Source organism: Dasypus novemcinctus, chromosome 26, assembly GCF_030445035.2.
Source record: "Dasypus novemcinctus isolate mDasNov1 chromosome 26, mDasNov1.1.hap2, whole genome shotgun sequence".
In the NCBI taxonomy this organism is placed as follows: domain Eukaryota; kingdom Metazoa; phylum Chordata; class Mammalia; order Cingulata; family Dasypodidae; genus Dasypus; species Dasypus novemcinctus.
The window spans coordinates 5,170,066-5,188,134 of NC_080698.1; the positions used below are offsets into that span (position 1 = coordinate 5,170,066).

General features: G+C 38.1%; 1 protein-coding gene across 1 annotated transcript in view; it reads left to right on the plus strand.

Annotated features, from left to right (window-relative positions):
• The window catches only part of TOPAZ1 (testis and ovary specific TOPAZ 1), a 112,335-nt gene that overhangs the window by 14,671 nt on the left and 79,595 nt on the right, over positions 1–18,069 (plus strand). The window contains 2 exon segments of the mRNA XM_058288999.1: positions 130–254; positions 16,432–16,496. Of these exon segments, the coding sequence (XP_058144982.1) occupies positions 130–254; positions 16,432–16,496 (190 nt within the window).

The window sequence follows — 18,069 nt, forward strand, 5'->3', positions numbered from 1 at the left end:
AACTCTACTTCATATTTGTTACAGTAGACCTTAAAAAAGCCTCTGAATTCTAACACAATTTTAGAACAATCTTTGAATTGTTTATTTTGTCATTTAAAATTTTTACAGTTAAATATTACTTCTTTTCAGCAGATGAGATAAAACATGATTCCAAAAGTGTGAACATTTCCTTGGAAGTTACTAATGAGAAATCTGAAAGTGAGAAACTGGGAGACTTCAGTGAACACATAAAAGGTTCAGACTTGGATGACAAGGTACTAGGGAATCTTTTGCATTTTCTTATTTCTTGGTCTAAATAGTGGTAATGCAGAAATTCATCTTAATAGTCATGTCAGGTGACAAGTATAGTGCCTTTTATTTTTTAGGGGGGGTGGTAAAAGAATCACATCAGTGTTTATGGATTGTATGGCTTGATCTTTTGTATAAGGATAGAATAAACAGAATTTCCTTTGAGAAAATGGGGTATACTGTTTGATTATATATTTAGATTTTTAGTATCCTTTAGTTTGCCTCAAACCTTATGTAAGTCTTTGTAACTAAAATATTGCATGTTTTTCAGCCTCATTAAACAAAATACTTAATATTGTTTGATCTTCCTTGAGATTTGATTTTATTTTTTTTAAAGATTTATTTTTTATTTCTCTCCCCTCCCCCCACCCCCCCCCCCACCCCCAGTTATCTGCTCTCTGTGTCCATTGGCTGTGTGTTCTTCTGTGACCGCTTCTATCCTTATCAGCAGCACTGGGAATCTGTGTTTCTTTTTTTTTTTTTAATGTATGTGTTAAAGTTGGTAATCTTTTTTTTTTTTTAAGCTTTATTTTTTATTCATTTCTCTCCCCTTTCTGCCCTCCCCCCAGCCCAGTTGTCTGCTCTCTGTGTCCCTTAACTGTATATTCTTTCTGTGACCGCTTCTATACTCACCAGCAGCACCAGGAATCTGTTTCTTTTTGTTGCATCATCTTGCTGTGTCAGCTCTCTGTGTGCGCAGCGCCATCCTTGGGCAGGCTGCGCTTTCTTTTGCACTGGGCGACTCTCCTTATGGGGTGCACTCCTTGCACGTGGGGCTCCCCTACACAGGGGACACCCCTGCATGGCAGGGCAGTCCTTGCGCGCATCAGCGCTGTGCATGGGCCAGCTCCACACCAGTGAAGGAGGCCCAGGGTTTGAACCGCGGACCTCCCAGGTGGTAGGCGGACACCCTATCCGTTGGGCCAAATTCGCCTCCCTGTGTTTCTTTTTGTTGCGTCATCTTGTTGTGTCAGCTCTCCGTGTGTGCAGTGCCATCCTTGGGCAGGCTGCACTTTCTTTCACGCTGGGTGGCTCTCCTTATGGGGCGCACTCCTTGTGCGTGGGGCTCCCCTATGTGGGGGACATCCCTGCGTGGCAAGGCACTCCTTGTGCGCATCAGCACTGCACATGGGCCAGCTCCACACGGGTCAAGGAGGCCCGGTGTTTGAACCGCAGACCTCCCATGTGGTAGGCAGATGCCCTATCCATTGGGCCAAGTCCACTTACCTTCCTTGAGGTTTTAGATTAACAGCACTTAAGGGCAGTCATCACTCATTTGACCACCAATTTAGAAGATACATACAGGTATTGGGGCTAAACCTATTAGGTTGATTCTAGAATATATCACTGGTGTTGAATATTTTGGAGAAAATTTTTGGTATCAGGTTTTTATTCTTATTTTCTGCCAAATAATATGTATGATTGTCTGAATCTTTGGCGTAATTCACTTAACTCCTAAGTAACTATTTCATACTTAATTCTTTCCCTTAAACCTCCAATTCTTCCTCATCCACTCTCATAGCTAACAGCCTTGTTTCCTACTTCAAGAAAATTGAAGTAATTGGAAAAAAACTTCATAAATTCCCACTGATATATTACCTCACCTCTCCACATTTGCTCCCAAAACTCCAGCTTCTCTTTTTATAGTGGATGAACTAGCCAAGGCTCTTCTCTCTACCTGTGTGCTACATTTCATCTTTTCTCTCTTAAAATACTGATCCAGTAATTTTCCTTTCACTATTGGGTTTTCTCATCAGCGTATAAACATACTATATTTTCTCTCCTCTTAAAGTAAACCCCTTTCATGCTCCCATTTCCCTCTTCAGCTATCATCCTATATCTCAAAAGGTTTGTCTGTACCTACTGTCTTGCGTTTGTCTCCCTCCGTTCTCTTGAATCCATTCCAAAGGTGTTTGCCTTCCCTTCTTCACCCAAACAACTCTTTTCACAGTCTCCAAAAACTTGCATGTTGTTTAATTGAATGAACTTTTCTCAGTCCTAATCTTACTTCGCCTATTACCAATATTAGATACAGGTGATCTCTCTTACCTTGAAACACTTGCTTCCAGGATAAGCATACTTTCTGCTTATCTGGCTGCAACTTCTCACTGGGTTTTGCCAATTTTTCCTGATATCCCTGACTTATAAGTGTTGGTATGCCCCAGAATCCAGACTTCAAATCTGTTTTTTTTTCCTGTCATGCTCCGTGGATGGTCTCCTCCAATCTCATTGCTTTCAAATGCCATTATATGTTTACACTCAAATATATATCTCTAGCCCAAAGTTCTTCTCTGAACTGCAGACCCTTCTATCTTGTTGCCTACTTGATTTTTCCTTTCAGACATCCAACTAGGCATCTCACACTTAACTTTTCCAAAACCAAACTCCTATTATCCATCTACTCCCTTACCATAAACCAGCTCTTCCTGTAATCTCCCCCTTCTCTGTCAATGGTACTTCCATCCTTGTAATTGTTCCAGCCCCAAACCATGGTTTTTCCTATACCATTCCCAGATGGTAAGGAAATACTGCTGGGTTTCCCTTCAGATGAGGTCTAGAAACTGCCCACTTTTAATCATTCCCCCATCCCCCACCACCACTCAGGTCCAGGCCAGAGTCATTTGTCCTAAATTATTGCAGGAGTATCTATCGGGTCTCCTCCTCCTACACTTGCCTTCATATAGTCTACTCCGAGCACAGCATAAGTCAGATCCTATCATTCTCCTGTTTCACACCCTCCAATGGCTTCTAATCTTCAGAGCCAAGGCCCCAGGTCCTTACTATGACCTACAAGGAAGGCTCTGTATCTATCCCCTGTACCTCCTCCCACCCAGTTAGTTCTGTGATCCACTACTCCCCTTCTCCATTTCACTGTGACCACACTAGCTTCCTTGCTATTCTTGGAACCTACAAAGCTTTCTCCTACTTCAGGGCCTTGCAGTTGTTTGCTCTGCCTAGAATGCTCTCCAGAAATATGGTACAGATTGCCCTCTTACTTCCTTTAGGTCTATACTCATACTTCATGTTCTCAGAGAATCCTTTTCTGGCTGTCTAACCTAAAATTTCAGTGCCCTCCAATTTTTTTCAATATCTCATATCTCACTTTTTTGTACTTATCATAATTTAACGTACTATAGATTGTACTTATTTATGTTTACCTCTGTTTCCTCCTGCTAGAATGGAAACTCCAATGAAGGCAGGGATTTTTGTATGTTTTTTTAATGACTAAATCTCTAACACCTAGAGCAATGACTGATACAGAGTAGTAAAGCAGTGTAGTGTAATAAGAATAAAAATCTCAAAGTACTTGCTTAGTGGTTTGAAGATATTGATGGTCAACATGTATTGAGCACTTACTATATAAACTATATTAAGCCACTGCTAAACAGCTTGCGCTAATCATCATTTTATCCCTGTTAACAGTTTAATAAAGGTGCTTGGGTTTAGTGATTCACTAGAAGGACTCATAGAACTCAGCAAAGCTGTCATACACTCAGTTTATTACAGTGAAAGGATACAAATTAAACTCAGCAAAAGGAAGAGGTACATAGGGCAAAGTACAGGAGAGTTTTTTCCCAGTGGAGTTGTACAGACAGCACTAACCTCTTCCAGCAGTAGTGTCTGGCAGTATGCATGGAGTACTGCCAACTGGGAAGCTCACCTGAGCTGGAGTATCTAGGATTTTTATTGGATCAGTCACATAGGCATAGCTGGTTGAATGACTAGCATCAGCCATGTGGGCAGTCTCCAGTCCCACTAAAGATCAAGCTGATCCATATGGCCCAAGGCCTCTACCATAAGTCACATTGTTAGTGTAGACTATCTGGCTTGGCCCAAGGTCCCCAGGTAAACAAATCTACACTTAACAAGCAGAATATTACAAGGGCTTAGCAGTTACTTCCTAGAAGTAGGTCAAGGGCCAGACTTTAATGTGGAGGTTGTGAACAACCTAGATTTGCTTTTACTACACATGAGGTATGTACTGTTATTTCCTTTTATAGATGAGGAAACTGAGACTCAGCATTAGTCTGAGGTCAACATCAGGGTCCCTTGACTCTACAGCAGAGTCAACAAACTTTTTGTGTAAAGGGCCAAATAGAAAATATTTCTAGCTTTGTGGACCATACAGTTGCTGTCACCACTACTCACCTCTGGCACTGTAGCACAAAAGAAGCCATGGGCAATATGTAAATGAACAGGGATGGCTGTGTTTGGACAAAACTTTATAAAAACAAGCAAGCCACAAACTATAGTTTGCTGACCCTGCTCTAAAGCATTAAAAGAAAAAACAGCTTGTACTCTATTCACCCAAAACCTTAGGAGAAGACTTAATTCATTCACTCATGCAAGGGTAGAAATTAGATCATTGCCAAAATTCACTGACACTGTAAATATTTCAAAGATGTAGACTCTTTTCAATATTAGTTTTCCCCAGTGATTACATCTTATATTATTAAAGAACAATATCAGAACAGGGACTTTGATATTGACACAATGTGTGTGTATAGTTCTATACATTTTATCACATATGCAGATTCATGTGACCAAAACTGCAATCTAGATATAGATATTCTATCACCACAAAGGGCTGCTTTATGCTACCCCTTCTGCACTAATATCCCTAATCCTGGCAACCATTAATCTTTTTTCCATCTCTATGATTTTGGGATTTTGAAATAATTTTAGATTCATAGAGTTTAGCTAGAGGTTTGTCAATTTTATTGATATTCTAAAAGAACCAACTTTTGATTTTACTGATTTTTTTCCTCTACTGCTTTTTTGTTTTCTGTTTCACTGATTTCTACTTTGATCTTTATTACCTCCTTTGTTTCACTTACTCTTCTTTTTATAGTTTTTTAAAGTTGAAGCTGAAGTCAATTGGAATCTCATTTTCTGAAGTAGGCATTTAGTGCTATAAATTTATCCCTGGGTATCCCACCATTTTTTAAAATTTTAAGATAATTGTAGAGTCACATGCTATTGTAAAATATAATTAGACATATAGAAACTAGCCAGTTTCCATCAATGGTAATATGTTATAAAACTCTAGTACAATATAACAACCACATATTGGCATTAATATAGTCAAGATACAGAAAATTTCCATCTCCACAAGGAACCCTAACGGTGCCCCTTTATACCCATACCTACTTTCCTCCTACCTCCTCTTTTCTTAACTCCTGACAGCTACTAATCTGTTCTCCATATCTAAAATTAAATCACTTTATGAATGCTATATAAATAGACTCAAGTATATGTAACATTTTCAGACTGTCTTTTATCATTCAGTCTCTAAAATGACATAGTTGTTACATATATAAATAGTTTGTTCAATGGAGGACAAAAGCTTCTTTGCTGCCAGTCCCATGGAGACCTCATGGCTCTGGGAGTCCTTAGGAATCTGTGTCCACAGATTCAGTCTAAGGGCGCATAGTTCCAGGATGCTTGAAAAATCAGTTTGTCACCCCTTCTGGATTGTTGAGGCTCCTGGACTCTTTGTAGCATACCAGCCTTTCTATACCAATGATCCAGAAAAAGGAAAGCCCAACCAACAATTTCTTCAATAGATGGAGCTATAGTTTCATCAACAAGCCCCTACTCTACATTCAATTCCAGCAGGAAGCTAACCATAAAATCTAGATATCCATAAACTGGAGCTTTCCAGTTTTTAGAGCAGACACAGTAGGGTAGTGGAATGAACTTAGCTGCATTTTAGATCACTATTAACAGTAAATTCTACACTTCTGGGTTGTGAGCTGAGTGCCCACGCAGATATGGTGAGCAGAATGCCTGTGCAAGTGCCCACATGGCAAGCCAAGTGCCCATGTGAGTGCCTGCATGGCAAGCCAAGTGCCCACATGGTGAGCCAGTGCCCATGCAAGTGAGTCATGCAGCAAAGTGATGATGCAACAAAAGGAGAGACGGTGGGGAGTGTCAAGGTGAAGTGCAGCAGAGACCAGGAACTGAGATGGCACAATTGACAGGGAACCTCTGTCCATATCAGAGGTCCCCAGAATAAAATTCTGGTGAATCCTAAAGGAGAAAGATGAGAAGAGAGAAGAGAAGAGAAGGGAAGAGAGGGGAGGGGAGGGGAGGGGATGGGAGATCACACAGTGAATGGACACAGCAAAAACAGCAGGGTAGGGGAGGGGGAGGAGAAGAAAAAAAAAAAGAAATTGAATCCATCATCAAAAATCTCCCAGCAAAGAAAAGTCCAGGACCACATGGCTTCACGGGTGAATTCTACCGAGCATCTGAAAAGAATTGATACCATTCCTGTTTAAACTCTTCCAGAAAATTGAAGAGGAGGAAAAATTATCCAACACATTTTATGAAGCTGGCATCTCCCTAATACCAAAACCAGATAAAGACACTACAAGAAAATTACAGACCAGTCTCTCTAATGAACATAGATGCAAAAATTCTCAACAAAATACTTGAAAATTGAATCCAACAGCATATCTAAAGACTTTTACATCATGACCAGGTGGGATTTATTCCTGGTATGCGAAGCTGGTTCAGCATAAGATCAATCCATGTAACACACCACATTAAATAAACTGAAGGAAAAAACCATATGATCATTTCAGTTGATGCAGAAAAGGCATTTGAAAAAATCCAGAATCCTTTTTTGATAAAAAATGTTTTTCTAAAGATAGGAATAGAAGGAAAATTCCTCAGTCCAATAAAAGGCATAGCCAACATCATAGTCAATGAGGAAACGTTGAAAGCATTCCCTCTAAGATCCAGAACAAGACAAGGGTGCCCACTGTTACCATTGTTTTCAGTATTGTACTAGAAGTTCTAGCTAGGACAATTAGACAAGAAAAAATAAAAAGGCATCCAAATAGGAAATGAGGAAGTAAAACTCACTGTTTACAGATGACATGGTCTTGTATTTAGAAAATTCTGAAGTATCCATGACAAATCTACTTGAGCTAATAAATTAGTTCAGCAAAGTGGCAGGATACAAGATCAACATGCAAAAATCAGTAACATTTGTCTACACTAGTATTAAACAACCTGAGGAGGAAATCATTTACAATAGCAACAAAAAGAATCAAATACCTAGGAATTAATTTAATCAAAGAAGTATAGGAACTATATGCAGAAAACTATAAAACAATGCTAAAAGAAATTTTAAAAAACCTAAATAAATGGAAAGACAGTCCAAGTTCATGGATTGGAAGAATGAATGTGATGGTTAGGCTATTGTGTCAACCCAGCCAAGCAATGGTACCCAGTTGTTTAGTCAAGCAAGCACTGGGCTAACTAATACAGGGCATTTAGGGACTTTAGTCAGCATTGACTTTACTGCAGTAGTAAATCATAGATAGCTGGTTATAATTACATCAGTCAGGGAGATTGTCATTAGCAGTGAGTGACTTTTAACCCAATCAGTTGACTCCCTTAAAAGGGGAAGTGATTCCAGCATTGAGAGAGAATTTCCCAGCTCATCTGTGGACAGCCAACATCTCCCAGAACTTGTCAAAAATCTTCACTGGACTTTCATTGGAGCTCCTGGTTGCAGCCTGCCTGCAGAACCTGGACTTGTGCATCCCCACGGCTGCGTGAGAGACTCTGATAAATCTCTTACTATCGACAGATATCACTTGTTGATTCTGTTTTCCTAGAGAACCCTGACTAATACAATGGATATTGTGAAGATGTTAATCTTACCCAAACTGATTTATAGATTCACTGCAATACCAATCAAACTTCTAACAGTCTACTTTACAGAATTAGAAAAGGCAATTACCAAATTCATTTGGAAGGGAAAGTGCACCCAAATAGCCAAAAGCATTTTAAAAAAATGAGCAACATGGGAGGAATTTCACTGCCTGACCCTGAAACATATTACAAAGTTAGAGTCAAAACTACATAGTACTAGCATAAAGATTGACACATCTTTTGGTGGAATAGAATTGAGAATCCAGACGTAAACCCTCACCTGTACAGTCAACTGTTTTTTGTTGTTGTTTTTGTTTATTATTATTATTATATATGTATTTTTTTATTTCTCTTCCCTTCCCCTTCGTTGTCTGATCTCTGTGTTCATTTGCTGTGTGTTCTTCTGTGTACACTTGCATTATCCAGTGGCTCTGGGACATTGCATCTCGTGTGCTTGTGTGTGTGTATGTATGTGTGTGTGTGTGTGTGAGATCTTGCTGCACCGGCTCTCCGTGTGTGTGGTGCCACCCCTGGGCTGTGCTTTTTTCACATGGGGCGGCTCTCCTTACAGGGCACACTCCTTGCGTATGGGGCACCCCTATGTGGGGACACCCCTACATGGCATGGCCTCCTTGCACATGGCAGCACTGCGTGTGGACCAGCTTACCACACAGGTCAGGAGGCCCTGAGGATCGAACCCTGGACCCTCCATATGGTACATGAATGCTCTATCAGTTGAGCCACAAACGCTTCCCTTAACCTTTTTTTGACAAACCTATCAAGTCCATGTTAATGGGACAAAACAGTCTCTTCAACAAATGGTGCTGGGAGAACTGGATATCTATAACCAAAAGAATGAAAAAAGGACCCCTATCATACTCCCTATACAAGAATCAACTAAAAATGGATCAGAGACCTAAATATAAAAGCCAGGACCATAAATCTACTAGAAGAAAATGTAGGGAAACCTCTTCAAGAGGTATGAGGGTAATGTTGACCTCATAGAATGGTTAGAGAGTATTTCCTCCACTTCAAGTTTTGGAAGAATCTGAACAGGATTGGTATTAATACTTCTTCAGCTATTTGGTAAAATTCCATCTTGAAGCCCATAGGTCCTTGGCTTTTCTTTCTTGGGAGGTTTTGATTACTGATTCAGTCTCTACTAGTTCTTGGTTTGTTGAAATCTATTTCTTCTTGGGTCAATGTAGGTGGTTTGTGTGTTTCTAGGAATTTGTCTTATCTAGGTTATCTAATTTGTTGGCATACAGTTGTTCATAGTATCCTCTTAAGACCTTTTTATTTCTGTGGGTTCAGTAATAATGTCCTCTTTACATTTCTGATTTCGGTTATTTGTGTTTGTCAGTCTAGCCTAAAGCTTTGTCAATTTCATTGTTCTTTTCAAAGAACCAACTTTTGGTTCCATTGATTATCTCTATTTAGTTGTTTTCTATTTCATTGATCTCTATTCTATCTCTGTAATTTCCTTCCTTCTGCTTGCTGTGGGTTGAGTTTGCTCTTTTTCTGGAACATCCAGCTGTGAGGTTAGGTGTTTGATGTGAGATCTTTCTTCTTTTTAAATGTACACATATAAAGGTATACGTTTTCCTCTCAGTGCTGCCTTTCCTCCATCCTATATGTTTTGGAATGCTATATTTTCATTTTCATTCACCTTAAGATCTTTTGTAATTTCCCTTGTGATTTATTCTTTGACTCATTGGGTGTTTAAGAGTATATTGTTTAATTTCCACATATTTTTTAATTTTCCATCTCTTCCTGATTTCTAGTTTCATTGTATTGTCATTGGAGAAGATACATTGCATGATTTCAATATTTTTTAATTTATTGAAACTTGTTTTGTTATTAACATACCGTCTAACTTGGACAATGATCCACATGTACTAGAGACAAATGTGTATTTTGCTGCTGTTGAGTGCAGTGTTTTATATATATTTAAGTCGGTTTTGTTTAGAGCATCACTCAGGTCTTCTGTTTCCTTATTGATCTTTTCTAGAGATTCTGTCTCTTATTGAAAGTGTTGTAGTAATAAAATCTTCTATTAATGTGAACCATCTATTTCTTCCTTTAAATCTGTTAATATTTGCTTCATGTATTTTGGGACTCTGCTATTAGGTGTATATTTATTGATAAGTGTTATGTCTTCTTGTTGAATCGGCCCTTTTATCAGTATATAATAATGTTCTTTGCCCCTTGTAATGGTTTTTGACAAAGTATTTTATCTGATATTAGTGTAGCTACCCAAGCTCTCTCTTGGTTACTACTTGCATGGTATATTTTGTCTAGTCTTTCACTTTCAACCTACTTATGATTTTAATTTAAGGTGTGTTGTAAGCAGCATAGTTGGGTCATGCTTTTTTAAATCCATTCTGCCAATCTCTGCCTTTTGATTGGAGAGTTTAATCCATTTATATTTCATATTTTACTGACAATATAGCACTTCTGCCATTTTGCTATTTTTTTTAAGTTTTTTTAAATTTCTCTCCCCTTCCCCGCAGCACCCCCCTCCCCCCAGTTGTCTGCTCTCTGTGCCCATTTGCTGTGTGTTCTTCTGTGTCCACTTGTATTCTTCTCAGTGGCACAGATAATCTGTGTCTTTTTGTTGTGTCATCTTGCTGCGTCAGCTCTCCGTGTGTGTGGCGCCACTCCTGGGCAGGCTGCACATTTTCGCGCTGGGCTGCTCTCCTTATGAGGCGCACTCCTTGCATGGGGGGCACCCCTATGTGGGGGACACCCAGTGTGGCACAGCACTCCTTGCACGCATCAGCACTGTGCGTAGGCCAGCTCATCACACAGGTCAGGAGGCCCTGGGTTTGAACCCTGGACCTCCCATGTGGTAGGTGGATGCTCTATTTATTGAGCCAAATTTGCTTCCCTGTTTAGTCTTTATTCAGGACTTTCCTCATGGTCATTTACTTACCTGGTACATAGCTGAAGACTTGAGGGTCATCCTCTGCTGATCTTTGAACTTTCTCTTTGTGTAGCTCTCTCCTCTCCAGTATGCTGGCATATGAACTGTAGCCTCCTTGGCCTCCTTGGACTCTCAGTTCAGTCATTGCCACTTCGAACACTGCTGGGCCCCACCTGACTTCCAGTCTCTCTCTAGGAGGAATGCTGGGGCAGTTATAGGGTTTGCTTCATTGATCTTCTGTCCTTCAAGGATCTTTGTCCTATGCTGCTTAATATTAAGTGTTTGATATCATTAATTCATATATTTTATCTCCTTTGTTTTGGGTTGGTTTGATTTGATCTAGTCTGGCCTGCTTTTAGACAGTAGAATAAATCCCATCCTTGTTATTCCACTTCTCTGGAAGCAGAAATCTCCTCACTCTTTCTCTTCTTTCTTGTTACGATACCAGTTACACATTTTACATCTTTTGATATCGTCCCACAGATACCGAGGTTCTTTTAATTTTGTTCAGTTTTCTTTTATATATGTTTTTCAAATTGAATAATTTATATTGATCTGTCTTCAAGTTTACTGACCCTCTGAACATCATCAATCTGCTATAAATTCCATTCATTGGCTTTATTTCAAATACTGAATTTTTTCTTCTAGAATTTCTTTTTTTCTTAATAGTTCTTGTTTATCTGCTGAGATGTCCTCTGGTGTATTCATTACTAGCATATATTTTTTACATCTTTGATCATAGTTATAATAGCTGCTTTAGTTGTAGCTGTTCATTTTAGCATTTGTGTCAGTCTCAATTGATTTCCATTTCTCTTGAGTTTTCTCTTTCTGCATCTTTGAATGTAATAATTTTGGATGCTACCTTGGATATTTTGAGTGGTTTTATATAGAGACTCTAGATTATGTTATATTCCTTCAGAGAGTATGGTGAGGTGTCTTTTTTTTTTTCCTCTCCCTTTTCCTGCCCTCTCCTCCCCCAGTTGTCTGCTCTCTGTGTTCATTCACTGTGTGTTCTTCTCTGTCCACTTGTATTCTTGTCAGTGGCAAGGGAATCTGTGTCTCCCTTTGTTGCATCATCTTTTTGCATCAACTCTCCATGTGTGCGGTGTCACTCCTGGGCAGGCTGCACTTTTTTCGCTCTGGGCGGCTCTCCTTATGGGGCACGCTCCTTGCACGTGGGGCTCCCCTACGTGGGGGATACCCCCTGCGTGGCATGGCACTCCTTGCACACATCAGCACTGTGCGTGGGCCAGCTCATCACACAGGTCAGGAGGCCCTGGGTTTGAACCCTGGACCTCCCATGTGGTAGGTGGATGCTCTATCCATTGAACCAAATCAGCTTTCCTTTTTTTTTTTTAATTAGGTAGTTAACTTGTGTGAGCTCAACCTTCAGATATCTCCCTCCAGATTTCTGCCCTGTGGGGGGCAGCAGCTTAAATATTGAGGTTGGTGCAAAAGTAATTGCAGTTTTACGTTGTTGAAATTTGCTGTTTGATATTGGCATACGTTCTTAAATAAATGTGGTTATGTTATACATCATTTTAATGTGCATTTCTTTATTTTTTTTTTGCTAATGACTTATTACTTGCTGTTTATTTCATATTTATTTTAGACTGTAGAAATGATGTTAGACAAAAAGCAAATTCAAACGATTTTCTTATTTGAGTTCAAAATGGGTATAAAGCAGCAGAGACAACTTGCAACATCAACGATGCATTTGGCCCAGGACTGCTAATGAACGTACAGTGCAGTGGTGGTTCAAGAAGTTTTGCAAAAAAGATGAGAGCCTTGAAGATGAGGAGCATAGTGGCTGGCCATTGAAAGTTGACAACAACCAGTTGAGAGCAATCATCGAAACTGATCCTCTTAAACTACACGAGAAGTTGTCAAAGAACTCAGTGTCAGCCATTCTATGATCATTTGGCATTTGAAGCAAATTGGAAAGGTGAAAAAGTGTGATAAGTGGGGTGCCTCATGAACTGACTGAAAATCAAAAAAAATCGTTGTTTTGAAGCATTGTCTTCTCTTACTTACTCTACACAGCAATGAACCATTTCTCAATTGGATTGTGACATTCAACAAAAAGTGGATTTTATACGACAACTGGCAATGACCAGCTCAGTGGTTTGATGGAGAAGAAGCTCCAAAGCACTTCCCAAAGCCAAACTTGCACCAAAAAAAGGTCATGGTCACTGTTTGGTGATCTGCTGCAGGTCTGATTCACTACAGCTTTCTGAATTCCAGCAAAGCTATTACATCTGAGAAGTATGCTCAGCATATCCATGAGATGCACTGAAAACCACAACACCTGCAGCTGTTATTGGTCAACAGAAAGGGCCCAGTTCTTCTCCACAGCAACACCCGACCTCATGTCACACAACCAACACTTCAAAAGTTGAACAACTTGGGCTATGAAGTTTTGCCTCATCTGCCATATTCATCTGACCTCTTACCAACCTACTACCACTTCTTCAAGGATTTCAACAACTCTTTGCAGGGAAACGCTTCCAGAACCAGTAAGATGCAGAAAATGCTTTCCAAGAGTTCATTGAATCCTGAAGCACAGATTTTTACACTAAAGGAATAAACACAGTTATTTCTCACTGGCAAAAATGTGTTGATTGTAATGGTTTATATTTTGATTAATAAAGGTGTGTTTGAACCTAGTTATAATGATTTAAAATTCATGGTCCAAAACCGCAATTCCTTTTGCACCAACCTAATATTTATTCAGTGCTTTTAGTCCTAGCTTGACTGTTCAGTGTCTACCCTACATGTGTGTGTTTAGTAGTCACATAAACATTTGGGGCCTTTGGGTCTTTCCTTTCTAGGATTCCCAACTTCATTTTCCAGTTTCTGACTTTTTCCCAAATTCTGTCTTCTAGTTCTTTGTGTCAGGAGCTCCAGGGTTTTTACACAAAATTTTGGACTTCCCGCATAGCTCTAGTTATGTCCTGCCTTCAGGGAAAAAGCCATAAAAACAGGACAGTTACCTGGTGCCATTTCTCCTGTCCAAGTATAGACTTCCCTCCAGGTTGTGCCTGCTTTTCAAGTCTCTCTAGTCCCTTTAGGTAGAGCTTGTTTTAATATTTTTGTCTAGTGTTTATAGTTGTCTACAGACAGGTCGTCCCAATAAGAAATATTTTGCTATTTCTCAAAATGGAACTGTGTATTCTTTTTAATTTTATATGAATAGTTGCATACCCTTTTCTGTGTTGCTTTTTTTTACATAATGTATAGGCGATTATTTCAAGTATATAATGTCTTTTTCTTTTTGTAATTGTATAATTACCATATGATTATACTCTAACCAGTATCAGTACTTAAAGATAATTGTTTTATTTACATTATTTGCTATTTAAATATTGGTTTATTATGCACCCTTAAATATAAGGCATTTTATATATGTGCATGCATTTTTGGATTAATTTCTAAAGTGGAATTACTAGGTCAAATTGTCCTATATAAAGATTGCTTTGAGGGAGCAGATGTGGCTCAAGAGGTTAAGCACCTCCTTCCCACATGGGAGGTCCCAGGTTTGGTTTATGGTGTCTCCTGAAAACAAACAACAAGCAAAACTAACTCAGGGGAGCTGATGTGGCTTGCTAGTTGAGTGCCAGTTTCCCACATATGAGGTCCTGGGTTCAATCCTCACCCTGGTACCTAAAAAAAATTAAAAAAAAAAACATTGCTCTGATTTATACTTACAACAATATTGTATAAAAGTGCCATTTTCTCCTCTCACACTTACCGGCTTATTAATTTTTTAAAAATTTTGTCCATATTTTTACTTTTACAAATGAATTTGTTTTAGGTGTAATTTGCATTTCTTTTATTAGTCTAAACATCTTTTAAAATGTTTAACCATTTACATTTTTTCTCTTTACTTCTTGTTAATGTCCTTTGCCCATTTTCCTCTGAGATTCTGTTTTTTTATTGTTGTTATTATTTGCAGGAATTAGCCATGTATTAGACATATTTGTTTGGTTTAGGAGATTTTTTACCTTACAGAAGCTTTTTATTTAGTCAAATCTAACTTTCATGGTTTGAGTTATGAGTTATATTTAGACAATATTACTAGGTTTTTAAAAAATTTCTCCTATATTTTTACAGTGTCATTTTAACAATGTAAAATTCATCTTGGGTAAAAGGATATGGAAACAATATAACTTTCCTTTTCTTCCTCCCTTTCTTCCACAGATGGCCTTTGTGTTTTTGTTTTTTTTAAAAATTCATTTAGCTTATGAAATAGTGAAAATTTTTGTAGTCAGACCTGTTGATATTGTATTTCATAGTTTCTGCTTTGGTGTCTTGCTTAAGCTCTCCCCACCTGCCAAATTATTTAAATGCCCGCCTTTGTTTTCTTTTGTTACTTTGAGAATTCCCTTTCTTACATTTAAATCTTAAATGAACCTAAAATGTATTTTAGCATATGGTGAGTTTGGGCCTAGCTTATTTTCAGTACAGTCAACTAGCATTTATTAAATCATTTCTGTACCAATTTTAAATGCCATATGTTTTTGTTTCCTGGCTGATAAAATAAATAACCATACAATGGATTGGCTTAAACAGTGAAATTTATTGATCACAGTTTTGAGGCTAGGAGAAATTCAAAATAAGGTATCATCAAGGCGATGCTTTCTCCCAAAAGACTGGCATTTTGGGGCTGGCTGCAGTTGATCTTTGGTCCTTGACTTTTCTATCACATGGCAATGTCTCCTCCTTTCTCTGGGTTCCCAGTGACTTCTGGCTTCTCCTGTGATCTCTTAACCCTGGCCCTGGTTTCTCCTCTTCCTAAGGCTCCAGGGATCCAGATGAAGGCCAATCCTGTTTAAGGTAGCCACACCCTAACTAAAAGTACTGTCTTTAAAAGGTCCTGTTTACAGTGGGTTCACACCCACAGGAATGCAGGCTAAGAGTAAGAACATGTCTGTGTTGGGGTATAATTCATTCGACCACTATTGTAAAATATGTAAAAAAGAATAGAAAGATATAAACTGAGATATTAAGTGATTATCTCTGACTGTTGGAGCAGTGGGTGAATTTAGAGATTCATTTTCTTAGTGCCTGTTTTTTTCAGAAGTTAATATTTAGCAAATTTTATAATTAGAAAATCACAATTTCTGAAAAACTTCTTATAAAATGTTTTAAGTATAGCAGTCTTGAAAATACATTTAAATATTATAATGAAATACAAATGGCTTATATTCATAAATATCACATAAAACCACTAAAACCTTTTTTTTCTGAATAAAAAGAAACAAAACAGCCTTAACATTCCATAATAATTTGAAATGGTGGTTTTCATAATTAAAGGTGATACCAAAAGCTAAAAAATGTATTGGTTTATATTATATTTCCTGTTAAGCAATAGTGGAAAATTAATATTCTTTTTTAAAAATAATGTAGAATAGTATTGTTTTCAGGTTTGATTTATAAACTAGTTGTTTAATTAACATCTAATAAATTCTAATAAATCTGGTAGGCCTTATAGCTTAATCTAGAATGGTATTACTTATATTTATTTAACCATAATCTCTTCACAGTATACATTTTCAGGCCAAGTGACTATTAAAGAAGAAAAAGAAAATATTTATGAAATTTGCAAGAGGTTTGTAACAATTTAATTATATAATGTAAAAGTAGTCAGCTATTTTGTATCCTTTTTTTAAAGGAAGTACTGGGGATTAAACCTGGGACTTCATACATGTAAAGCAGGTGCTCAACCTCTGAGCTACACCTATGCCCCTAATTTGTATCTTTTTTTTTTTAAATATGCATGGATCACACAAAACCTAATTTCTGTCTTTTGTTTTCTTTTTTGTTTTTTCTTTTATATATATATTTTTCTATTTTGTATCTTGAGTATGGTTTTCATTCTCTGCTTTATATACTGGGGCTACTATGCCACATGTGGATATAATTTAATTACTGTGTCATATGTACCCAGATGTAATAGCTATTATAAGTAACTGTAATGCAAATTTAAATTTAGATTTTTGAGCCATTAATTTTTTAGTAAGGAATAGGACTAGAGATTAAATAAAAGGTGTGTATATATTTCTATAAGGGTAGGAGTGGCTGAAATCAGATGAACATTGTAGTTTACAGGTATATTATATAGATGAAGTGATTAGGATTAGGGAACACTCACTAGAACACATAAAAATCCCAAATTTAGAGTTGGAGAATTCTTTAGGTATCATCTGATCCTCCCCTAAACCCAAGTCAGGTGACACATATGTGCAAGTGTTTTTATGTTAAGGCAGTGCTTTTCAGAGTGATCCCTGGAGCAGTAGCAGCATCTGGGAATATGTTTAGAAATGCAAATTATTGGGCCCCACCCCCAGACCTGCTGATCTAGAAACTGGGGATGGGACCCTTCAGTCTGCGTTTAACAGGGCCATAGTTGATCCTGATGCATGCTCAAGTTTGAGAATCACTGTATAATGAAAAGGCTAGATAAGAATTAGCCTGGTGGGCTTGTGACTATTTGGAGATTTTAAATGAAAAGTGTAGGACGGGGTTGTGGCTTAAGTGGTTGAGTGCTTGCTTCCCGCATGGGAAGTCCCAGGTTCGGTTCCTGGTACCTCCTAAAAAAAAAAAAAAAGCAAGCAAAACAAACGAGAAAACCAACTCAGGGGAGCCGACGTGGCTCAGTGATTGAGAACCAGCTTCCCACATACAAGGTCCCATGTGAGTATATGAGCTTTTTTCCTATATAAAGAGTTGTGCTTACAAACTGACACAATGTCATTGCAAAGCCTATAGAGGTTTATCATCAATTTGGCTTTACCATAGTGATTGGTGAAGTGTGACATTGCACAAGTCACTGTATCACTCTGGGCTTTTGTTTTGTTTGGGGGAACATGTTGATTACACATATTAATGACATCCTAAAATATGGAGAGATGTGAATATATTTTGTGCAAAAGTTTATAACTCCCATCAGTGCTACAAAATTTCAGTTGTTATAAATTGGCCCCCTCTTTTTGCTATTTTTATGCTCCTATGGCCCAGGAAACCAACTGAAAGAGTTTATATTATCTGAGTGACCATGTAAGACTTCTAAAAGTAAATTCATTTGTATCTTGTTAGCTCTGAGGTACTTCTATCTGCCTTGCTTACCTTCTTTATTTTTCTGAGAAGTGATGTCCAGATTAAATTTTTCTAAAATTGACTGT